Consider the following 21,525-nt stretch of genomic DNA (forward strand, 5'->3'; position numbering starts at 1 on the left):
GCCATCCCTGCCAAAAAATGCTCATAGTTTATCCTTCAGACAAAAAAAATGTGCTCTGTCCACTGTGGCTCCCCTTGCCGGTCTCATGACAAAACACAAAAGGGAAATTATAAAGTGTGAAGACACGATTATTATCTCAAAAGACTAAAACTGAGTCATCCAGTAAATATTATTAGTGGCAGGATCAGGTCAATGAGGAGTATAAATTCACACAACACATAATTAAAGAATTCATGCAAGATGTGGTATTGATAACTAGTTTAGACAACTTTAAAAAAGATTATTCTCAAGCCATTGGTCATTGTCAGAGACAGAATAGCACTGGGCTGTAAGGCCCTTTGATCTGACTTAGCCATATATATTCATATGCAAAGGCCCTATTTCTTAAACAGCAACAGAGCACCTATTCATCAGTATGCAAACTGCTACGGCCAAGTATTCATGCATACAGTATATTAATGCATGGATTAGAGCGCTTACTTCAGAGGAGCTGTTTTCCGTGTGCAATATAAGGCATTTCCGTATACCAAGTCAGACCATTGGTCCATGTAGTGTAGTACTCTTAACAATGAATGACAGACACTCATCAGTGTTCTAGAAAGAAGTCTTTCTCTGCCCTACCTGGAGATGCCAGCGATTGAAGCTGTGATTGTTTGAAGTCAAAGCATGTGCTTTACCACTGGGCTACAGCCCTTCCTTTTGAAAGCTTCAGATTTCTTTCCAAAGCCTAGTAAGCTAATAGTAATGCTTAGCATTTAGATAGTATTTTAGAGTGGTTTAAAGGATTTCACATACATTATCTTGTTGGAATCCTTAAAACAATGATGTCGTAAGTTAGGTCAGTATTACTATTACCATTACCATGTTACAGTTTGGGGATTTGCATGTGAAGGGAGGCCAGGATATAAGGTAGCTATGGCAGAGGAGAGATACAGAATGGGTCATCCTGATTTACAGCTCAGCCTCTTACAGCATAATCCTAACCATAGATATTCAGAGGTAAGTCCTATTGTATTCAATGGGGCTTACTCTCAGGTTAGCAAGGGCAGGAGTACAATCTTGGTCACTACACTACACTACATCAGCTCTTTCTATTTACTACATTTGCAAGCAGATCTAGTGAAGAGAAATTTATATCTTCCTTCAAAATTCATTGCAGTTACAGAAAGAAAAAGAGAATAAAACATGGTGTGTGTTGCCCATCTGTACTAGCTACAATTTATTGATATGGTGACCAACAGGAGACACCTATGGCTGCAATCATAAACCAACTTACCAGAGGTTGGCCCACTGAATACTACAAGTCCGACAGGAGATGTCTTCTCTAAATGCCAGGTGTACAACAAATAATTATGTAAAGTATAATAAAAAAATTCCTTCATTAGCACCTTAAAGACCAACTAAGTTTTTATTTTGGTATGAGCTTTCGTGTGCATGCACACTTCATCAGATACCACTTCTGACGAAGTGTGCATGCACACAAAAGCTCATACCAAAATAAAAACTTAGTTGGTCTTTAAGGTGCTAATGAAGGAATTTTTTTATTTTGCTTCGACCCAGACCAACATGGCTACCTACCTGTATGTAAAGTATGTAAGAGAAAACTGTAAATTGTTGCAATACCTAACAAACTGTGCCAAGTTTAAGAATATATCATCTTGCCCTACAGAACCATAGCATCAGCCTGGTGTTTGTTTGATGTGTTGAGAGGACATGAGCTTGAAACTCTATTAACTGGGGAGAAATCACACATACAGACTTGAACTTAATCCTTATGTCTTGCCAACCATAGTTGACAATGCGACACAGAATCTACACTGGCTTCCAATCTGTAAGACAACAGAAAAGAGACTGATAAGCATTGAACGTGGGAATCACGCTAAACAGATATGCAGAAAGCAAGCACTACCTAGCAAACTGAATAAGCCATGTATGCATGTATCTTCTAATCATGTGTACTCCTAATACACCCCTTCCACCCCCCCAAAAAATCCTGCAAGCTATTTTAGGAGTAATTACTTATAGAAGACAGGAACCATGTCTTACTTACACTTGGGTTTTTTGGGTTTTTTTGTTTAAAAAAAAAGCAGCCTCACTGATTTGTGCATATTTCTGCACTGGAGTCTGAGTACTGAAAATTATCTGTCACTGCCACTACCTCCCCCCAAAAGTATGCAAATGCCAAGAGCCTAGCAAAGCCCACAGCCCTACCCCATCCGTGCCAAGGTGCTGTTCACAGAGCACATGTGACCGTGTTTGTTTTTAATAATATTGATGCAATCTGCTGGGAGCTTTTAATACTGCTTGGCTTAAAGGGTGGCAACCCAACCCTCATAACTCAGCTCCACAAAATTGTCCCTCTCGAAGCACAGGCGCCCAACTCTCTCCCCCCCCCCCCAAATACAGACAGCGAGATAAAAACAAACAAAAGGTGCCCCGTTTTCTCCCAGCACTCGCGGAATTAACTCCCTTGGCCTTCCGCGGCCACGCAACTGGGGCCCGAGGGAGTCCCTACTACACTTGTGGGGAGAAGGGGGAATTGGGGGGGGGTGTGGAGAGCTGACGAAGTGTTGCTCCAGTTCCATTAACCATTGGCAGGCAACTGCTGTTGACGACCGTGCAGATCGGGAGAACCAGAGACGAAGAGGGAGAGAAAGAAGCGGAGGAAGAAGGGGAAGCAGAAATCCCAGGCACTGCCTCCCCTGTGCAAACCGAGGGAGCGACCAGACAAGGCCTCAGAGCCAAGCCAAGGGAATTTGGGACGGGATGGGGGCCCGAGGAGGACGGGAAGAGCCGCCATGCTGGGGGACCCGCCGTCGACCTCAACACCCCCCCATCCCTCCTGGGCTTGCCAACCTCACCGCCGGCGCTGCAGCTGGAGAGGCGAAGGGGGCCGGGTTCTCCTCCGCGACGGGGGAAAACTTCACCTGCTGCCGGAGAAAGAGGAGGAGGAGGCCGGGGCTTTTGCTGGCCACCCCCGAACCTCAACCCGCCGCCCGGCTTCACGGTTTCCCTTTGGCCCCGTCGCCTTGGCACGGGGAGAGGCGGCCCGCGGGGCCTGATCCACCTGTCTCCCAGCCACCCGATCTGCCTCCCCCTGCCCGGTGCCGGGACTAAGCCTCCAGCGGGAGCCCCTCGCCGGACCCTCCGCAGGGAAACGGGAGGAGGGCGAGGGGCGCCGTACTCCCAACCCCCTCCTCCCCCGCTCCCCACACGGCCGGGCCTCACCTCCTCCGGGATGGCGGGGTCTCCCCCTGCGCTGCCGCTGCCCCCCGCGTAGCAGGCCCCGGGCGGCTGCGGCGGCGACTCGGGCTCCATGTCCCCGTTGAAGAGCGAGGCCCCCTCGGCGCTGTTGCTGCTGCTCAGCGCCGCCATCTTGGATCGAAGCGCTGAGGAGGGGGAGGGGGGCAGGAGGGGGGAGGAGGATAAGGAGGGGGGCGGAGGGCAGGGGGAGCCGTGTCGCCCCTGACGACCCGGCCGCCCCCAACCGCGACCCGTAGCGGAAGAAGGGGGGTGGGACTGGAGGGGGGAGAAAAAGGAGCGAGGGGTGGGTGGGTTGGTGGGCAGCAGTAGCAGCAAAATTCCCCGAGAGAGTTTTCCAGGCGGCCAGCGGCGGCCGTACGTCACACCTCGGGCGTGACGTCACCCAGAATCGCCGCGTCGCCACTGCGCATGCCTGGGAGGACGTCACCGGGAAATACCCTGACGTCACGGCGCGACACCCCCTCCTCCTCGAGCGTCACCTAGGGAACCCGGAGGGCGCGGAACTGCATCGCCACGCCTCCTCTTAGACCTCCCTCTTGCTGCCTCGCCGCCTCGATTGTTGTTACTATTACAGTATTATAATAAAATGCCCTCTTGTTTTCATGGCTCCTTGGTTTCTTTTTTGGGTTTTTTTTCCCTATCGCCAGGTACGCATTTGTGCATTTAAAGGCAAGCTATGTTAGTATCGCTTTGCAATGCTGCTGCCCAATATGAATACTGTAGTATTAATCTCAATAAATATTAGCGTTAGTATCAATATCAGTTGTTAATAATAATAAACAAAACAATACTACCCAAAGAATATAAATGGTTTGGGAACCATATACTGTACTCAAAGCTGGTCTTTCCTGTTGTGCCCTGAAATCATAATTATTTCCCCATGTAGAATGTCTCCAATGCACCTCTGTGAGAGAGATCGAATTCACCGATTTTTCAGAACATCTTCCACGCTAGCAGACAGATCTCTAGTGCACACATACACATGTGTAAGAGATATATGAAGAAAACAGTAAACTACACATATCTGAAACTAAATATTTTGCTTTCCTGAGTAAGTTGGTTGCGATTTCAAATTGTGAGCCAAGATAACACAGTTTTAAGAATTCTCAGGATGGACTCATTTGGATTGTGGTGGGATATCAGAGTGTGTCAGATATAGGCTATTCTAATATCCTTGATTTTGATGGGTGCTTCAAGTGAAATATCTCCAAATAAGAGAGATTGTAGCGTTCAGGATTAAAATATTTTGAAAGAATTTGAAGGGGAGGGGCCTACTAGAAACTTATTAAACCTGATAGGAATGATAATGGTTATCTACAATCTGACTCCACAGAGCTTCAAAATGATTAGCCTATGTTTACAGAGCGATCAAATACCGGTAGCTGCACATCATATCATTCCAGTGCTCAACAGCGCATTTATTTATTAAGTGAGCTCCTGGTTATGTTAAAAATGGAGATAAAGACATGTGTAATCATATGTGGAGGTCAAAGTAGTGTTTTAGAATATTAGTAACAGAAATATTGAAATGGACACTTGGATCCAGGGCTGGCACAATACATTGTGGCACTGGAAGCGAACTGCCCTACCCCAATTCAGTGAGATAAGGCTAATGGTGTGAAAGAAATTTTGTTTTATCTGGGGAAAATACAAAACCAGACTTCTAAAAACAACTGCAATAGTACACACCACTCTGTAGTCCTCCCGCCCCCCCAATAAAGCCCCCAGAATAATGTAATCTAACCTGACTAAACTAGGACATTAAACAGAAGTGCTAAATCGTCCCCACCAAGCCTGTCCAAAGCACATTACTCAGTAGCTCTGGCTGTGGAATACATTAAACCAGACAAGTATCTATGGTCATTTCAACAGAACTGCGCAACACACACACAACCCGAGGGTATGCACTGCAGCCATAACCACCAGAGGCAACACATGCATCCCTCCTCCTCCTCCTCCTCCTCCTCCTCCTCCTCCTCCTCCTCCGGCAATCACTCATAGCCAAGTAAGATTGTCTTCCATAAACATGGTTTTAACAATGAGTCCGTAAGTGACTGTGGAGGCCAATTCTGGATCCACACGTCCTTCCACAGTGGGGACATTGGTTTCTGGGTGGGAGTTGATCACTGTGGATTTGCCAAGTGTGCCTTCCTCTTAGCATGTTGCTCCCTTGCGTCCTGAGTTTGAGTTTCTTCAAAGCCCATGACATCTTTGGTAAAGGCTGTTCTCCAACTGGAGTGCTCACAGGCCAGCGTTTCCCAGTTGCCAGTGTTTATACTATATTTTTTAAGATTTGCCTTGAGACAGTCTTTGAACCTCTTTTGTTAACCATCAGCATTACACTTTCCATTTTTAAGTTTGGAATAGAGTAGTTGCTTTGGAAGACGATCATCAGGCACCCACACAATATGACCAGTCAAACGAAGTTGATGTTGAAGAATCATGGCTTCAACATTGGTGATCTTTGCTTCTTCCAGTATACTGAAATTAGTTTGCCTGTCTTCCCAAGTGATGTGTAAAATTTTTCGGAGACACCGTTGATGGAATGTCTATGCATGCCCTAGGCACATTGCTTCCCCCAAGGAATCCTGGGAACTGTGGTTTTATAACGGTGTTGAGAAGATCATCACAAAGCCACAATTCCTGGTACCCTTATCAGACTACAATTCCCAGGATTCTTTGGGGGAGGTCAGCTGCTTTAAATGTATGGTGTGGGGTGATAGGGCCCACAAAAGTGTGGGTGTGGGTGATGGGAAGCCCACAAAAGCACTCCACCCACTTGAGATTCCCAGCAACTGGCATGCAGAGGCATACTGTCTCAAACCTGCTAAAAGATCGCGGATTAATACAATCCAATCTTGTGTTTAGAAGACAGAGCCAATACCAGGGGTAGAAGAAGGGATGGCTCATTCCATTCCACCACCTGAGGCAAAACAGAAAAGTGTTGCCCTGTGTGTGTGCCAAACACCATGCAACCACACACAACCTTGCTGCCTGCACCAAAGTCTCACTTACTCGGGTTGTGTGGCTTTGGCATCCAGGTTCTGGCGAAATCATGCAAAAGCCATCTGAGATAGCACAGAAGGCTCCAGAGGCATCACACGACGTTTCCGAGACCCCACTAAGTGAGATGCTCTCATTTTTATGTTGCTGCACCTGATTACCCGATTGCTTTCCCTGTGCCTGCAACCCCACAAACTCCTCTTCATTGAAGTCGTCATCTGACATGTTCTGTCATCTGCACATGCACAACAGATGTCTGAAATGTTTGCACCTTGGCTTAATCACAGATTATGTTTTCAGAGCAGTTGATTTGAGGGAAAGCACATCAAACGCCGGTTATTTTTCAAGAAACTGCAGGATACCTATGGATTGTGCTGGGAGTGTACTGGAGCCAGATTAAATGGCAATGTGTAGACAGCTGTAGTTTAGTACCTCATATTTCTGATTTCTCCGTCTCTCTTGTAGTGTTTGAAGTGGAAATCACTCAGCCACAGATGACTTCTGGAGTTCATGCATTAACTGCTTGGGAGAGATCTATAGATCTCTTTCCGAGTTACAGTACAGTAGAGAATGGTGTGTGGACCACTCAAGTGTGTGAAAGCGTAACCAATCTTTTCAGTGACCCTCAAAGTAGTCCAGCATATGTTCCAATTCAGGTACTTGTGTGACAGCAGTTACAAATGATTGACTGACTGATGGTTGAACACAAAGGTGAAATTGGGCTTCTTGAACCAGCCATTTCTTTCCGCTATTCGGATTCCCCCCCCCCTCCATGAAGAGGCATAACCTGAAAACATCCAATGATAAAATAAAATAAAATTAATGTTTCCTGCCAAGATACAATTTCATGCTGGGTCCAGACTCTTTGCCAATAATTTTAGTAGGTCATAGGAGAATTTTTTATTTTGTTTGTACCACAGTGCACCTAACAAAACCACGGTCATATTGAAATACAACAGACTCACTCGATCCTTATAGCAAGTCAACTGCTTCACTGCAAATTGTTCAGTGTAGCATTTCTTATATTATGTGATACATCTGGACACATGACAGTTTCCATTCCCTATCATGTTGTTGTTGTTGTTGTTTAGTCGTTTAGTCGTGTCCGACTCTTTGTGACCCCATGGGCTATAGCACGCCAGGCACTCCTGTCTTCCACTGCCTCCTGCAGTTTGGTCAAACTCATGTTCGTAGCTTCGAGAACACTGTCCAACCATCTCGTCCTCTGTCATCCCCTTCTCCTTGTGCCCTCAATCTTTCCCAACATCAGGGTCTTTTCCAGGGAGTCTTCTCTTCTCATGAGGTGGCCAAAGTATTGGAGTCTCAGCTTCACAATCTGTCCTTCCAGTGAGCACTCGGGGCTGATTTCCTTCAGAATTCCCTATCATATCCCTATACAAAGTAGCATGGCAAATTGGGGGGCTGAAGTGACTGCCCTTGTCTGTTGACATAAGACAAAAAGGGCATCCAGACCTCCAAATGGTCACAACCTTATTACCCTGTGCTACCACTCCAGAGTGCCAGTTCCCAGAGGCTTTTCAGCCAATCCTTTTACCGAAAACCTGCACTTCCCCAATGGATTGGCGGGAGAACTTTTTTTTGAGGGAAATCTTGTCCTACTCCTTGGAAGCAAATTCATACCCTCTCGATAGTGTCCCAAGGCAAACCAACAAAGTCTGATAAATCAATTTTTGTTGATATTTTTCTGCCCTGAAATAAAGTTGGCCTTGCTCTTAATTTGTGGGAAATTGCACAATCATATACGATGGAATGGTTTCATCAAAGATTACATACCTTTAGCATTGGGTGAATACACACACACACACACACACACACTTATATGAACAGGGCTTACAGCAAAGTAGTAATGAACCCATTTGGTCTTTGACACAGATCAGTTTCTTGTGAGCAGCATCAAAATCTGTAATGGTGCCACCAAGCAGCTGGTGGTTCCTGAGATATTTAAAATATATGGTGAGAAGCAAAGAACCACATCTCAGCCAGGGTGCTGCTTCATTCTGATGATAAGAATAAGGAGTTGGCAGTTATTACCCATTAAACCCTAAACAGATTGGGAGCAAACTGCTTGAATGATGTTTTTGGATGTTCTGTTGCCTTCTGAGGCAAGGTTGATGGCATCTCCCAATAGAACTTTTTCTGTGGCGACACCTTATATGTGGCACACCTGATGGCCCAAGATGGTCCCCTTTATTTGTGCTCCACCAGCAGTTGAAAACTTTCCTTTTAAAAGCTTTTGGTTCTACTGCTGTTTTGTATATTGATTGTTAATGCTGCTCCTTGTGTTTTTACTTTTTGCTACTGCTTTAAGTTTCGTTAATTTGCATTTTAACAACTGCATTACTTTTTCTTTTATGTTTGCTTCTTATTGTAAGTGTTCTTGAGAGACACTTTAGTGGAAAGCGAAAGCAGAATAGCGATGCATTTTTGAAATAAATTATATCAGCAACGGATGGCAGTTAACACCTGATTAAGGCTGTTTATATATCAGTCATGAATAATGCTGGTTGCCTTACATCATAGAATCATAGAGTTGGAACAGACCACAAGGGCCATCCAGTCCAATCCCCTGCCAAGCAGGAAACACCATCAAAGCATTCCTGACAGATGACAGACAGCGAATTTTGTTTCGGCTACATTGCAATGTAAAACTACTTTATACAAAGTGTGCAGAACACTATCATCTTCATTTCCTGACAAGATCGTGTCACTAAACCACAACGTTCTACAGAAATTGGGGCAGGGGGGAGCCTGTGGCTTTCTAGGTTTTCTTGGACCACGGCTCTCATCATCTCTGGCTCTTAGCTATGCTTTAGGGCAAAACATCAGGAGGGCAACAGGGTCCTCACCATTGCCCTGTACCAGCATTACAGAAGAGCACGTCCATCAGGTAGAATAGAATAGAATAGGATAGAATAGAATAGAATAGAATAATAATTTATTGGCCAAGTACTAATATACAGTACTTGGAATTTTGTATCGGCTACATTGCAATGTAAAAGTACTTTATACAAAGTGTGCAGAACACTATTTCAAGATCACCAGCGGAGTGACTTCAGAACAGGTTGAGGTGATTGTTGGTGCCTCTGGTGCCAACTGAATGGCACTAGTTGATAATGCTTGACTTCCGAACCTGCTATAAAACTGATTCAGGTCGTTTTTTGCCAATTTTTTGACTCTCTGGAGCAGAAGAAGATGTTCTCTTATATTCAGTAATGTTCTGTAAATTCTTCCAAAGAGTAGCCGAGTCCCTGTTGAGAATTGACTCTGAATCATAGGTTCGTTTTGCCACTTTAATCTCGTTCGTCAGTGCATTCCTAGCTTGGCTGTACAAAAATCTGTCTCCTTTCCTGTAAGCCTCCTTTCTAGCATATTGGAGTTTCTTGAGTTTTCTTGATTAATAAGGTGCAGTTCATCCATTTTATTGGCAAGTGAGCGAAGATTTGAGAGGTGAATAGATGGTAAAGCCGATCTCATTCCTCGCCTTCATAGCTTAATCAAAGCGCCAGCCCGCCTCCCTCTTTGACGCCATCTCCAGATCCTGCAAGGAGCAGTGCTCTCTGGTTAGAAGATGAGTGCTCTTTTCCCTGTTGACCATGGATGGTGTCTGGGAGAAAACCGACAATACAAGGATGACTACTGCCTGGTAGTATCCTGGAACAGGGGCACTATAGAAGGAAAAAAGCAAACTTTCAAGCACTGAGTTGGTCCTGTCAGACTGTTGCCTGCACAGACACCACTCATGTAAATGTGAGGAATGTGAGAACAATGCTATAAGTAGCAATAAACATCACAATTCAGAATTAAATGTGTCTGATGATGGTTTGAAAACTACTGCAATCCTTGTTGGACGTTTGCTTATTACGCGACTGTTGGAAAACTATGGCAGCCTTCTTGAAAAGGGCTGTGGTTTGCAACCCCCGCCTGTGAATCTATTGCCTATGCGTGCTGCTATTTTGTCTGTGGCTTATTACAAAGTCTCTTGCTTGAAAAGCCAAATAAAAACAACAATAACCAGCTGTGGTAACATTAAAATGAACCCCATCAAATATTTACAGCTAGTTTTAAGAGCAGTGAGACGGACAAAAGCACAGTCAAAGGAAACAGCCTAATGGATATAAACCCCCAGTTCTTAGTCAACTGAGAAGTTTGTTCTAATATCTTTCCTCCTGCCTCAAAGGTTGCTATGGAAAAGCTGCTATTAGTTCACCCAAGCTTACCCTCCCCAATCCCATATAGCCATCTTGATACTATATGTAATAGTGCTTTCTCTAGTATAGCTCTGAGTGCTTCAAGCAATAAGAGAACGACCTTTGGGTCTCAGGAGATCGTTCCATACAGCCTGTTAGATCAGTACACACTTTAAATGCAGTTTCTGTCCAATTCAGCCAAATCCATCCATCTCCTTTTTACGACTCGCTAGTCAGTCAGTAGTAACGTGACCTTTTTAAAAGCCAGAAAAGCAGAGTTTTGCCAACAAACATTTCACTGTGGCTTTGCTTGCTTACAGTGCTAAGTGGCACATTGCATTTGATGTGACAAGCTTGTTTCCCACAGCTGCACTATAGGAAGATGGTAAGGTGGGATTCGGAAGCTGTGACTTGTAATGTTCATGGGCATGTGCCAGAGAGACCCAGATTGGCTATGAATAGGAATTGGCAAATCTGCCATTTTCAGTTTCTCTCAGTTTCTCATTTTCCAGTACAGTTCTCCACACTTCCACACCCAGTGCTTTTCTTCTAGGAAAAAAAGGTGCCTTTAGTCACCAGGAAGTTGTTACAGTAAGTGCCACACTTTAAACCAGTGCTTTTTTAATTCTAGAAAAAAAAGGTGCTGGTACTGCGTACCCTTGAGTACTCCAGCTAAATTGTAAAGTGAAAATCAAACAAACAGGTGATTGGAAACAGTGAGACCCTGAGTGCCTAACTTATGCTCTCTGCGTTGTTTTAAAAATCTGGAACCCTTTTGAAAATACAAACAATGCAGTATAAGCCCAAGCACCCTTATACGGATGCTAAAACCCTTTCTGATAAAGAACTGCATTTAGACCTATTTACCTATAAACAAGGGACGCGAGCAGTGCTATGAGTTCAACCACAGAGCCCAGGGCTTGCCGATCAGAAGGTCGGTGGTTCGAATCCCTGCGATGGGGTGAGCTCCCATTGCTCGGTCCCAGCTCCTGCCAACCTAGCAGTTCGGAAGCACCTCAAAGTGCAAGTAGATAAATAGGTACCGCTCCAGCGGTAAGGTAAACGGCGTTTCCATGTGCTGCTCTGGTTCGCCAGAAGCGGCTTAGTCATGCTGGCCACATGACCTGGAAGCTGTACGCAGGGTCCCTCGGCCAATAACGCGAGATGAGCGCCGCAACCCCAGAGTCGGTCACGACTGGACCTAATGGTCAAGGGTCCCTTTACCTATAAACAAGTATGCCTTATTTTGCCATCCTGAACAAATGAAGTGTGTGTGAGGACATACCTTAAGGCAGGCATAGGCAAACTCTGGCCCACCAGGTGTTTGGGACTACAATTCCCATCATCCCTGACCACTGGTCCTGTTAGCTAGGGATGATGGGAATTGTAGTCCCAAACATCTGGAGGGCCGGAGTTTACCTATGCCTGCCTTTGCTTTGCAAACAGCACATTTAAAAATTACAATACCAGCTGGCTCAAACAAAACAAAAATTCCTAGTGACCACTGAATGACCCTTTCCCTGATAATCTTGGGTCATTCACGAGTCATGGTTTCTCCATGGAACAATGAACTCTTGCACTCAGACGTAACTCTGATGATGTTATATAATATGACCACCTTCCCCAGGAATAGAAGAGAATCGCCTGCTCTTGCTTTTATTATTCATAAAGAACAAAATATTCTCTAGGTGCTGCACAAAAATGTAAAAACAACATAGTCCCTGCCCACGGCTTACATGATAATATATTAGCTCTGCTGACTTGGCGTAATTGGGTTCTGCTGGGTGATTTTAGCAAATCTGCAAGTGTTTCTGACTCCCAATACCGGGTAGATGAAACTTCCAAGTAAACTTCTAGGTTTATTTTTTAAAAACCATAAAACGCTGTCATGGTTTGCCTTGTACTATTTATCTCAGTTTTTGCATACACACCAAAGCACACATCCCTCCCTGCAAAGAATCATGGGGCTTGAAGTTTACCCCTCACAGAGCTACAATTCTCAGCACCCTTAACAAACTACACTTCCCAGGATCCTTTTTTGGGGTGTGTGTGCTTTAAAGGAATGGTGTGTAGGTCTTGCACCTAAGAAATAAGAGTAATTGTCTTGGAGAACATCTTCCTGAAGTTGTGTGAGCCAATGTTAAGGGTTTTCTGTTGAAATCCCTACGTCTGTAGTTTCTCAGATATGGATCTGTATTTGCATATGCAGATCACCGCAGTGTATTGCTCATGGCTTGTAGTGGGTAACTGGTTATAACCTCCTCCCCACAGCCATCAGTTCAACCCCGCAAACCATTATTCTGCACTGGCTCTGGCTGGAGGATAGTAAACAACAGCACAGTAGATCCATCAAGCCTGAAGTCTGAACACCCCAAATCTAATAAGTGTGATGAAAATAGGAGAGTGGGATTAAGGAAGGAACAGGATAACTTTCACCATCAATACAGTAGTTCATACAAAATATGACAACTCTTTCAACTTATGATTGACTTTTTCCAGAATGCAAACCAACCAAAAACTGGATTGACTTGAGATATTTCTGTTTTTTTAAATCCTTGAACCACTTATTGGCAAAATCACCCCAAGAAACTGCACACCACTATTTGCTGTAAGGCTGAAAGCTGACAACCTTTCTCCATCTTCCATCAAAACGGTATTTCTGGGCTGTGATGCTTCAATCCCTTCTAAACCTTAATAAGTCTCTTGTGGTACCATGGCTCATTGATAGGAGTGCATTACTCGCATGCAGAAAGTCTCTGATCCAATCGTTTGGGATCTCGAGCTAAAAGGGTCAGGTAACAGGCAATATGAAAGATTGCTAACCACAGATTCTGGAGAGCTGCTGTCAGCCAGACTTGACAATTGTGGGCTAGATGGATTAGTCTGAGCTACTCTGACCTCATATAAGGCAGATTCTTATGTTCCTATTAAATTTAAATCCTTATTAAATTCAGTTATCATTCTTCTAATTATATTATCATTTTATCAGTCTGTTCTCGGCATGGTAGTGTTAACGATTAGTTTTCGGAAAGGGTCTTTTATTGATTTCTAACCAGTTTTCTCCAGCATCTAGCTTATTTTAAGAGCTTCGGAAACAAAACTATCCAGTGACTGTAAACGCTTCCATACAATGGGAAAAAGCAGCCCTCTGATCTAACCTTCTAAGGAAATTCAAAACTGATATCTTGGCATAGCACTCCGAGCTTGTGTAATGTAAATTAGCACAGGCTTGCCTTCAACGGAAGTCACAAGAGACCTCTTGAAATATACATGACTATTTAACACCATTGATTTCAGTCGGTCTGCTCTGAGTAGGACGTAAGGTTGACTATGTAGTTCAACAACATCTGGCAGGCCAAAGATTCCACACATCCTGGCATTGGATTAAAAAGCGAGACAAACACCCATGAAATTAAACACTGAAAGAGAGAAGCAGATGATCTGGGAGGTGAGGAATGAAGGAAGGAGCACAAGAGAAAGGTGAGGACCCATTTTTCCTGTTGCATGCTTCCCTCATATAAAAAAGGGGAAGAATCAGGCTGGCAGAGACATAGGGGATGGGACCTTAAGTTTAGAGACCGGAAGTTCAAAGTATATACAGTGGTACCTCTACTTACGAATTTAATGTGTTCCGAACACACATTTGTAAGTCGAAAAAAATTGTAAGTCGAATTCCATAGGAATGCATTGGGAGAAAAAATTTGTAAGTCGAAGCAACCCTATCTAAAAATTCGTAAGTAGAAAAAATCCTATCTAAACTGCATCCAAGATGGCGGGCGGAGCTCCATTTGTAAGTAGAAACATTTGTAAGTAGAGTTATTTGTAAGTAGAGGTACCACTGTACTCCTGACAATGGGGAATGGAAGCTAAAAGAAAGGTGTTCATTATACCAAGACCTCACTGTAATTTATTGCACACTTTTAGGAGAAATGAATATTTTGGTTAACCATGTAGTTCTTAGGCAAAGAACATGTCTGATTTCTCACAGCATATATCACTTTTCGGTATGCAACAAATTCTATACATTTCAATAAAGGATGTAGGGTGACAGCCAGCCGAGATGTAATTAAGCCTGTGCTTTTAAAGAATGGCCACTGTCATCTCAAGGGCAGGTTGGAGGAAACGGTGACAGAAAGCAGGTGTTTTGCCACTAAGCTACAGGTCACTCTAAAAGATGACCCTATCCCAGGGGTAGGCAACCTCAGGCCCGTGGGCCGGATGCGGCCCAATCACCTTCTCAATCCGGCCCACGGACGGTCCGGGAATCAGCGTGTTTTTAGATGAGTAGAATGTGTCCTTTTATTTAAAATGCATCTCTGGGTTATTTGTGGGGCCTGCCTGGTGTTTTTACATGAGTAGAATGTGCCCTTTTATTTAAAATGCATCTCTGGGTTATTTGTGGGGCATAGGAATTCATTCATATTTTCCCCCCAAAATATAGTCCGGCCCACCACAAGGTATGAGGGATGGTGGAACAGCCCACGGCTGAAAAAGGTTGCTGGCCCCTGCCCTGCCCTATTCCTTACCCTAGCTTTTAATACTTGAGATTTGTTTTCCCCCCCCATGCCCGCCTTATTTCCGTAATCTTAAAATTGTTTTAATCTGTTTGCAATATCGTCGTGTTGTGTTTTAATTGTTGCAATTTGCCCTGGGAACTTGGCATAACAAATTATAATACTACTTCCGCTACCACTACTGATAATAATACTAAACAGGACCGGCTAGCTAAACTATTTTTGCTTAGGGGCAACATCAGGGTGGCAACTTGAATAAAATATTGGGAGGGCCCAGGTAAGCCCCACCCTGCATAACTGATCACAAGACGCCGGGCATGCACACCATTTGAATGGCAATGTTTGTCAACTATGGCCTGGCCCCTTCAAATATTTTTTTGGGTGTGGGGAAGGGACCTTTGTCCCTAGGAGTTGGCTCCTGTGGGCAACATTCATCCTTGGCCCACCCTCTGGAGGCCGCAAGTCCTCAGGAGACCCCCTCTGCTGACCCCAGCAGAGTGAATCCACCCTTTTTGCTATCACCACCACCAAAATTGACGGGGTCATGCAGATAAATCTGCTACAGCCTTTCCCTTCCTTATGTTATAGGGGCAAGACGTTTGCAAAGGATGCCTCATCTTGAGATAAATTCCCCGGCCTACTTAGTAAACAGTCAACATCTGTCCAAGATGTGTTTATTAAATACAAGGTTTACTGCAACAACGGTGTTATTTCTTTTTCAGCGCTCTCTTTCCTTCTCCTTTCACAGGGCGTCCTTTCCCGCGCAGCTTTTTCAGCCGTTTCATCTCATCTTTGAAGTCTTCATGTTCATCTCTGAAATGAAAGAAACAAAGCTGGTTAAAAGCACCGAAGCGTTGGTATCTGCAGGGATTTTTTTCTTTAAAGGGGGAGGAACATAATTGAAAAGTGGGAGCAGGCAAGTTTCAAACTAAACAGATGAGAACAGTGCCTGCACATTTTGCCTCGTATTTAGTGTTCAAACAGTTGCACTATTTTCTTACATGAAACGGGATAGCCATCATAAGGTTGGATGGGTTTGAATGAGAAACAGGAGACAAGCCTCATGTTTAGTTCTTTAGCGAGTGTTTTCTCAAACAGCTCATAGGCCAGCTTTGCACATAACAGTATACCATGGTTTCTTCAACAAGGCATGATTTGACTTTACTTATTAAATTTGTATCTTGTTCTTTCTCCAAAAGGAGGCCTGGGGGGCAAACATGTCAGCACTAAATTAACACTAATAAAAACTTCCAGAATCCGTTAAAACCAACCTTTTAAAACTAGTTTAAAACTCTCAAATCAATGATTTCAGGGTCACTAGGGGCAGAACTTTCAGCCATCAAAGGCCTGGGTAACATGTAGCACAGATAAGAAACCTTGTTTTGTGAAAAGCTTGGGTTTGTTTTCTGGATGTTTTGCATTTGAAGCTTGATGAACATCTCCGGTGGGATGGCCCAATCAAGCCATTGCTAAAGAAGGGTGTTGCATTTGCATGCAACACCAAGTCACTGTTAAAAAATAAACCAAGGTTCTTATACCAGCAACAAACCCTGGCTTCAAATCATGGTTTGTAGCAGCAAACAAGCCATAGTTAAGCTGCTGGAGAGGGTGTGGATAATCAATCAAACCATGGTTTAACATCGTGTGTGAACCAGACCATAACCTCAAGGGTGACCTGAAGAGGTAAGTAAGAATGTATAAGATGATGACATCTCACCCATCTTCTAATAAAACCAACTTCTTAGACTTATAGAGCATAAATATTTAAGTTTAACCCTTAATGGTAGCAATGCTACTGACCATAGTCCACAATTTTCAAGTAACAACCATGAGGGCTAGGAATATACTTTCATAAAATGGAAATTGAGATCAATGCCTTTCAGGAATCCAGGTTCGAGGTACAATAACGGGAGGGCCTATGTAAAGACTCACAGAAATGCCTCAGCTAAGAGCAATACAAATTCCCCTTGCAGCCAAGAAAAAAAGATTTCATGTGAAGTACTCTTTATCCTTCACTAGTTATCCTTTTAGTTATCCCGCTTAACACATTATTGAAACTTGTACCCTTCTGTCAATGCGGTATTATTAAAACTGCCAGGGATCATGCAAAAGTTTTGAGGGGGGAGGGGAGAGCTTTAATGAGACCCAAGAGAGAAATCGCTTCATGTGTCTTGTTTGGCTGCAGGAAGCATTCTGCTTACACTTTATAGGATCAGAGTATGCCTTTTAATAAAGCCAACTTTGATTAAAGAGCCTTGAACTGAATTAGAGCTTTAATTTTGATTTACCTTTCCGAGTTGCTCTACTTGTCCATTAGCGAGATACTGTCGTTTGCCTAAGGCTGTCAAGCTGCTAATATTGTTAGATGTTCATGAAGTACCTTTCAGGCCATGATTTTGTTCCACCCCCATAAAATGCCTACTATCTGCCTGCAGCCAAATGCATTTCTGAAAAGCGAGATTGTTAACCCATGTAGGCATCTCTGAGTAAGAGACCTGCTAAAGAAAGGTGCTTGCAAGAGCCAAGTGTGTAATTTACATCTTTCCTGTGCCAAAGGGATGCCCTCCTGTGAAATGGGCAGCTGCGACATTTTCTCCCCAGCAGCAGAGAGCACCTGGATGGCTGTTATACCGGATTTAAAAATAGCAGCATGCACTGTCTATTACGCAAAAAGCATTTTGAAGCCAGTATGATGTCCAAAAGGGCTAGATTTCATGGCTTAAAATGCTGTTTGGAAGACGCTGGCCTGATAACAGAGAAAACAGGAAACCATGGCTCATATCCAGCAATAAAGGTACCTTCAGCGCTGTGGGTCCAGTTTTATGGAACTCCCTTCCAGTTGAAGTCAGACAAGTCCCCTCCCTGTTGGGCTGAAGACTTTAATCCAGTAGGCATTTTAATTGATGTTTGATTTTATAGTTTTAACTGATTTATTTTTTTTGTATTTTATCTTTGTAAAACACTGATTATTGTAGTTCAGTGGTATATAAATGAGTCAATAAATAAAAACTGGAGGGCACAAGGTTCCCCTCTCTTGATTCCACTAAAAAGACCTGAATTTGGAATCTTGTGCACACAAAACACATGGTTCCTTCCTCTCTGCCTGAAGCAAAGAAGCAGGCTCAAACCACCTTCACCAGCTGTAGATTTTAAGGAGCCACCTTCTCCTCTCAGTCCCCTATCCTCCCTTCATCATCACCCCCTTCGCCTGGATCACCTGTAGAGGCCATAGAAGCGAAGTTTCGTCATGAGGTTGTGGTAGGTATGGTGCGGAGGATACCAGTCATAAACTTCCTTCCGTTTCGCATAGGGCTGCTCGCTTAACAGCTTCACGACTTTCATGGACGATGAATCAGTTGGGCGAGCCACTTCTCCAAATATCCGAGCGCTCAAGTGGGCCATTCGTAAAGCGTAGTAGGAAAGATTGGATGACATCTCCAAGCACAAACTGGGCGGCACATGGAATTGGGGGCACCTCCTCACTAGAAATGGGGGAAGGTTGCAGTAGTGAGACAGTCTAGTACGCCAAGAGTACGTTTCAATCAAACGTCTACTGTACTTCCATTTTCAACATTCTTAAAACATTTTGTACCTTCAAAACTTACCTTTTCCATTAAGCTATCGGCATAGCCTAACCTTCCCCAAGCTGGTGTCCTCCAGATGCTTTGAACAAAAGCTGCCATCATATTTGAGCATTGGCTATGCCATCCAGAATATCTAGAGGACACCAGGTTGGATTAGCCCCCTGGTTCATAGTCCCAGCAACTAAAAAGAAGTCTAAGGATTTCCATATATTTGTCCCATTACTAAGGGCCCTTCTTTACATCCTCCTTGAACTTTTATAGGCCCATCTGCACTATATACTGTATTTAAAGCAGTACCAGATCATTTTAAAAGAGTCATGGTGGGCACTAGAGAATCTTGGGAAGTGTAGTTTGTTAAAGCTGCTGATAACTGTTAGGAGACCTCTATTCCTCTCATGGAGCTACAATTCCCAGAATTCCCTGAGTAGAATTGATTGTTAAACCAACCCGAGAACTATAGCTGTAGTTAGGTTGTCTCCTACAACTCCCAGCACCCTTTAACTACATATCCCAGGATTCTTTGGAGGGAGCCATATACCGGTAGCTGTTTAAAGTGCCTTGATACAGCTTTAAACGTATAGTGCAGATATGGCCATAATGCTTCTTGCTTTTCTGGATGGAGGACCGAGAGGGGTGTGCGAGACAGTGAGACTGTGTGAAGAAACTGGCACGCTGTTGAAAGGCAAATTTTGTATTTGTTGCTCCAACTGCTTTCACCTAGGGCGCTTGCCCCCATTGCTAGCATGCAGCCCTGGAAAGTTGCTGAGAAGACAAAGTGGCCCCTGGACTGAAAAGGGGTGAGAATTCTGCTGCCTTCCAGATGTTGCACTCTATCTCTCACCAGCCCCAGTACAAGGATTCGATATAGCAGGGACTTCTTTAAAGAAAGATACCTTAGGGAAAGAAAGGTGAACCTTTCGGGAAGAAATGCAGTTGGAGGGGACGGCCAGGGAGGAAGAAGCTGCAGGAGGAGCCTGGGCGCGTTTGCTCACAAGTACTGCTATCTCTCGCTGTGTTGAGCCGGGTTTAATCTCACGGGAAGGGCACGTCGGGTTGCAAACCTATACAGTACTGTATCTGTTCCCGGCAAACGGATCCTAACTATTCTGACGCAAGGCTGGACTCTGGAGCGCGCTTCCTGGAGAGCAAGCCCCAGCCAGTTCAGAGATCCCATCGCGATCTGTACGGATTTCAGCCTAGCGTAACGTAAGGAAGCGCGCACGGATGTGACTCGCTCCGAGGAAATGAAATGAAACGCACCCAGTTCCAAAGTTAAACGCACCCGCAAGGCGGAGGCAGGGGGGATATAGGTAGATCCAGCAGGGGCGTCAAGCGCGCTTTCCGTGCCCAGGACTCTCTCCCGGGAGTTTGCAAACGGCTTTGCTCACAACCCTCCCGGGAAAATGAAAGCAGCTCCCGTCCACACGAAGCGACCCTTTGCAAAGCGCTCCCTCCCGCATCTCACCTGCCCTAAGCGCTCCTCCGCCTGCAGGAAGCGTGCTTTCTCCTAACCGCTCCGGCCGATCAACGCGCAAAATCTCGAAAGCGGAAGGCGCTGCCGAGGGGAACCGTGGAAGGTGAGCACGCGCATGCGCCGTATCCCCAAAGGATGCCGCCATTCGGCCGGGCCCGGGGGTGACGTCAGCGTACGGAACCCAGAGGCTCGCGCGGCTCCTCTTTCAGCAGCGAGGAGCTGCGGCGCGTTTGCTCCTTAAGTGATAGCTAGGCGGCTGGCAGGACTTGTGCCGCGTAGTAGCCAAGATCCTATGGCGCACACCTAAGCCTATTAAAGCAAACGGGCTCAAGCCGGCTGGCGCTCCTGTACAGTATGCACTTTACAGAGGATTAAAAACCCAACGGGGCTTTCTGTTTACACGTGCCTGCCTCTGCACAGGATCGGGCTGCTGTTCATACAAACAGTCCAAAGCCTGTAGGTTTAGATGGGAATCTGGGTGCGCACTTGTTACGCTCCAATCCTATGCACTTGGGAGCAAACACTGCTGAACTCAGTGGGAATTGCTTCCGATAGACACAGGATCCAGCTGCACTTTCCGTTAATCGCAGTGGGGTTCAACCGCTTCTATTTGATTTTATTTTTTTATTAAGAGTGTTACAACCACAACAATGCCCTCTGCACATTTTACCTGGAAGTATGACCCGCGATTGAACACATTTGGCCTCAGTCCAGTATACCTGAAGGAGCGTCTCCACCCCCATCGTTCTGCCCGGACACTGAGGTCCAGCACCAAGGGCCTTCTGGCGGTTCCCTCATTGCGAGAAGCCAAGTTACAGGGAACCAGGCAGAGGGCCTTCTCGGTAGTGGCGCCCGCCCTGTGGAATACCCTCCCACCAGATGTCAAAGAGAAAAACAACTACTAGATTTTTAGAAGACATCTGAAGGCAGCCCTGTTTGGGGAAGCTTTTAATGTTTAATAGATTCTTGTATTTTAATATTCTATTGGAAGCCGCCCAGAGTGGCTGGATAATAATAATAATAATTCTGACAAAACATGCCTAGGCTTGCAAATGAAGACTGCCCATTCTGCACACGCTTATGCCGGGATGCCCACAAGATCAGGTTGTTAGGATGCAATTCTATCCGCAGCACTTATAGAATAGAAGGACCTGTGAGTAAGAATGTAAGGGGTTCAGAATGGATAGTAGGAATCATACGCATGGGGGGAGTGATCCATATTGGCTTCAGTGGGCCATATGCCTCTCTATACACCAAAATCTTCACAACAGGCTATTTTCTGGTTCTGTTGCTTCCTTAGGGTGGATGGAAAGGGAAAGGACCCTATCAGTGGTGCCCCCACTATTGTGGAATACTTTCCCTGAAGAGGCTCACTGGGTGTCTGCCTTGATCGTTTTGATGCCAGAGAAGAACCTTTTCATTTCCCCATACCTTTTAATCTAAACAGCTTTACTGCTATTCAGATCCTTACTTTGCTC

The 21,525-nt window shown here is 44.8% G+C and overlaps 2 protein-coding genes across 5 annotated transcripts in view; both read right to left on the minus strand.

Annotated features, from left to right (window-relative positions):
- The window catches only part of BRAF (B-Raf proto-oncogene, serine/threonine kinase), a 55,028-nt gene extending 51,604 nt beyond the window's left edge, over positions 1–3,424 (minus strand). The window contains exon 1 of one of the 2 annotated variants that reach the window (XM_035126517.2): positions 3,229–3,424. In XM_035126517.2, the coding sequence (XP_034982408.2) occupies positions 3,229–3,375 (147 nt within the window). In that variant the 5' untranslated portion in view covers positions 3,376–3,424. The remainder of the gene's footprint in view (positions 1–3,228) is intronic. The other variant, XM_035126518.2, reaches the window with a different exon arrangement.
- Positions 3,425–15,505: 12,081 nt separating this feature from the next.
- MRPS33 (mitochondrial ribosomal protein S33) lies at positions 15,506–20,134 on the minus strand. 3 transcript variants are annotated; one of them, XM_060279936.1, is made up of 3 exons: positions 19,856–20,031; positions 18,207–18,471; positions 15,506–15,802 (listed from the first exon to the last, which is right to left on the minus strand). In XM_060279936.1, the coding sequence occupies exons 2-3, from the start codon at positions 18,422–18,424 to the stop codon at positions 15,697–15,699; spliced, it is 324 nt and encodes a 107-aa protein (XP_060135919.1). In that variant the 5' UTR covers positions 18,425–18,471; positions 19,856–20,031; the 3' UTR covers positions 15,506–15,696. The 3 variants fall into 3 exon arrangements, with proteins under 3 accessions (XP_060135919.1, XP_060135918.1, XP_034983567.1); XM_060279935.1 differs by having other exon boundaries at positions 19,834–20,031; XM_035127676.2 differs by lacking the exon at positions 19,856–20,031 and adding an exon at positions 20,039–20,134 and having other exon boundaries at positions 15,508–15,802.
- Between the last annotated feature and the right edge of the window lie 1,391 nt (positions 20,135–21,525).

Source organism: Zootoca vivipara, chromosome 10 (genome assembly GCF_963506605.1).
Source record: "Zootoca vivipara chromosome 10, rZooViv1.1, whole genome shotgun sequence".
NCBI classification, from domain to species: Eukaryota; Metazoa; Chordata; class Lepidosauria; order Squamata; family Lacertidae; genus Zootoca; species Zootoca vivipara.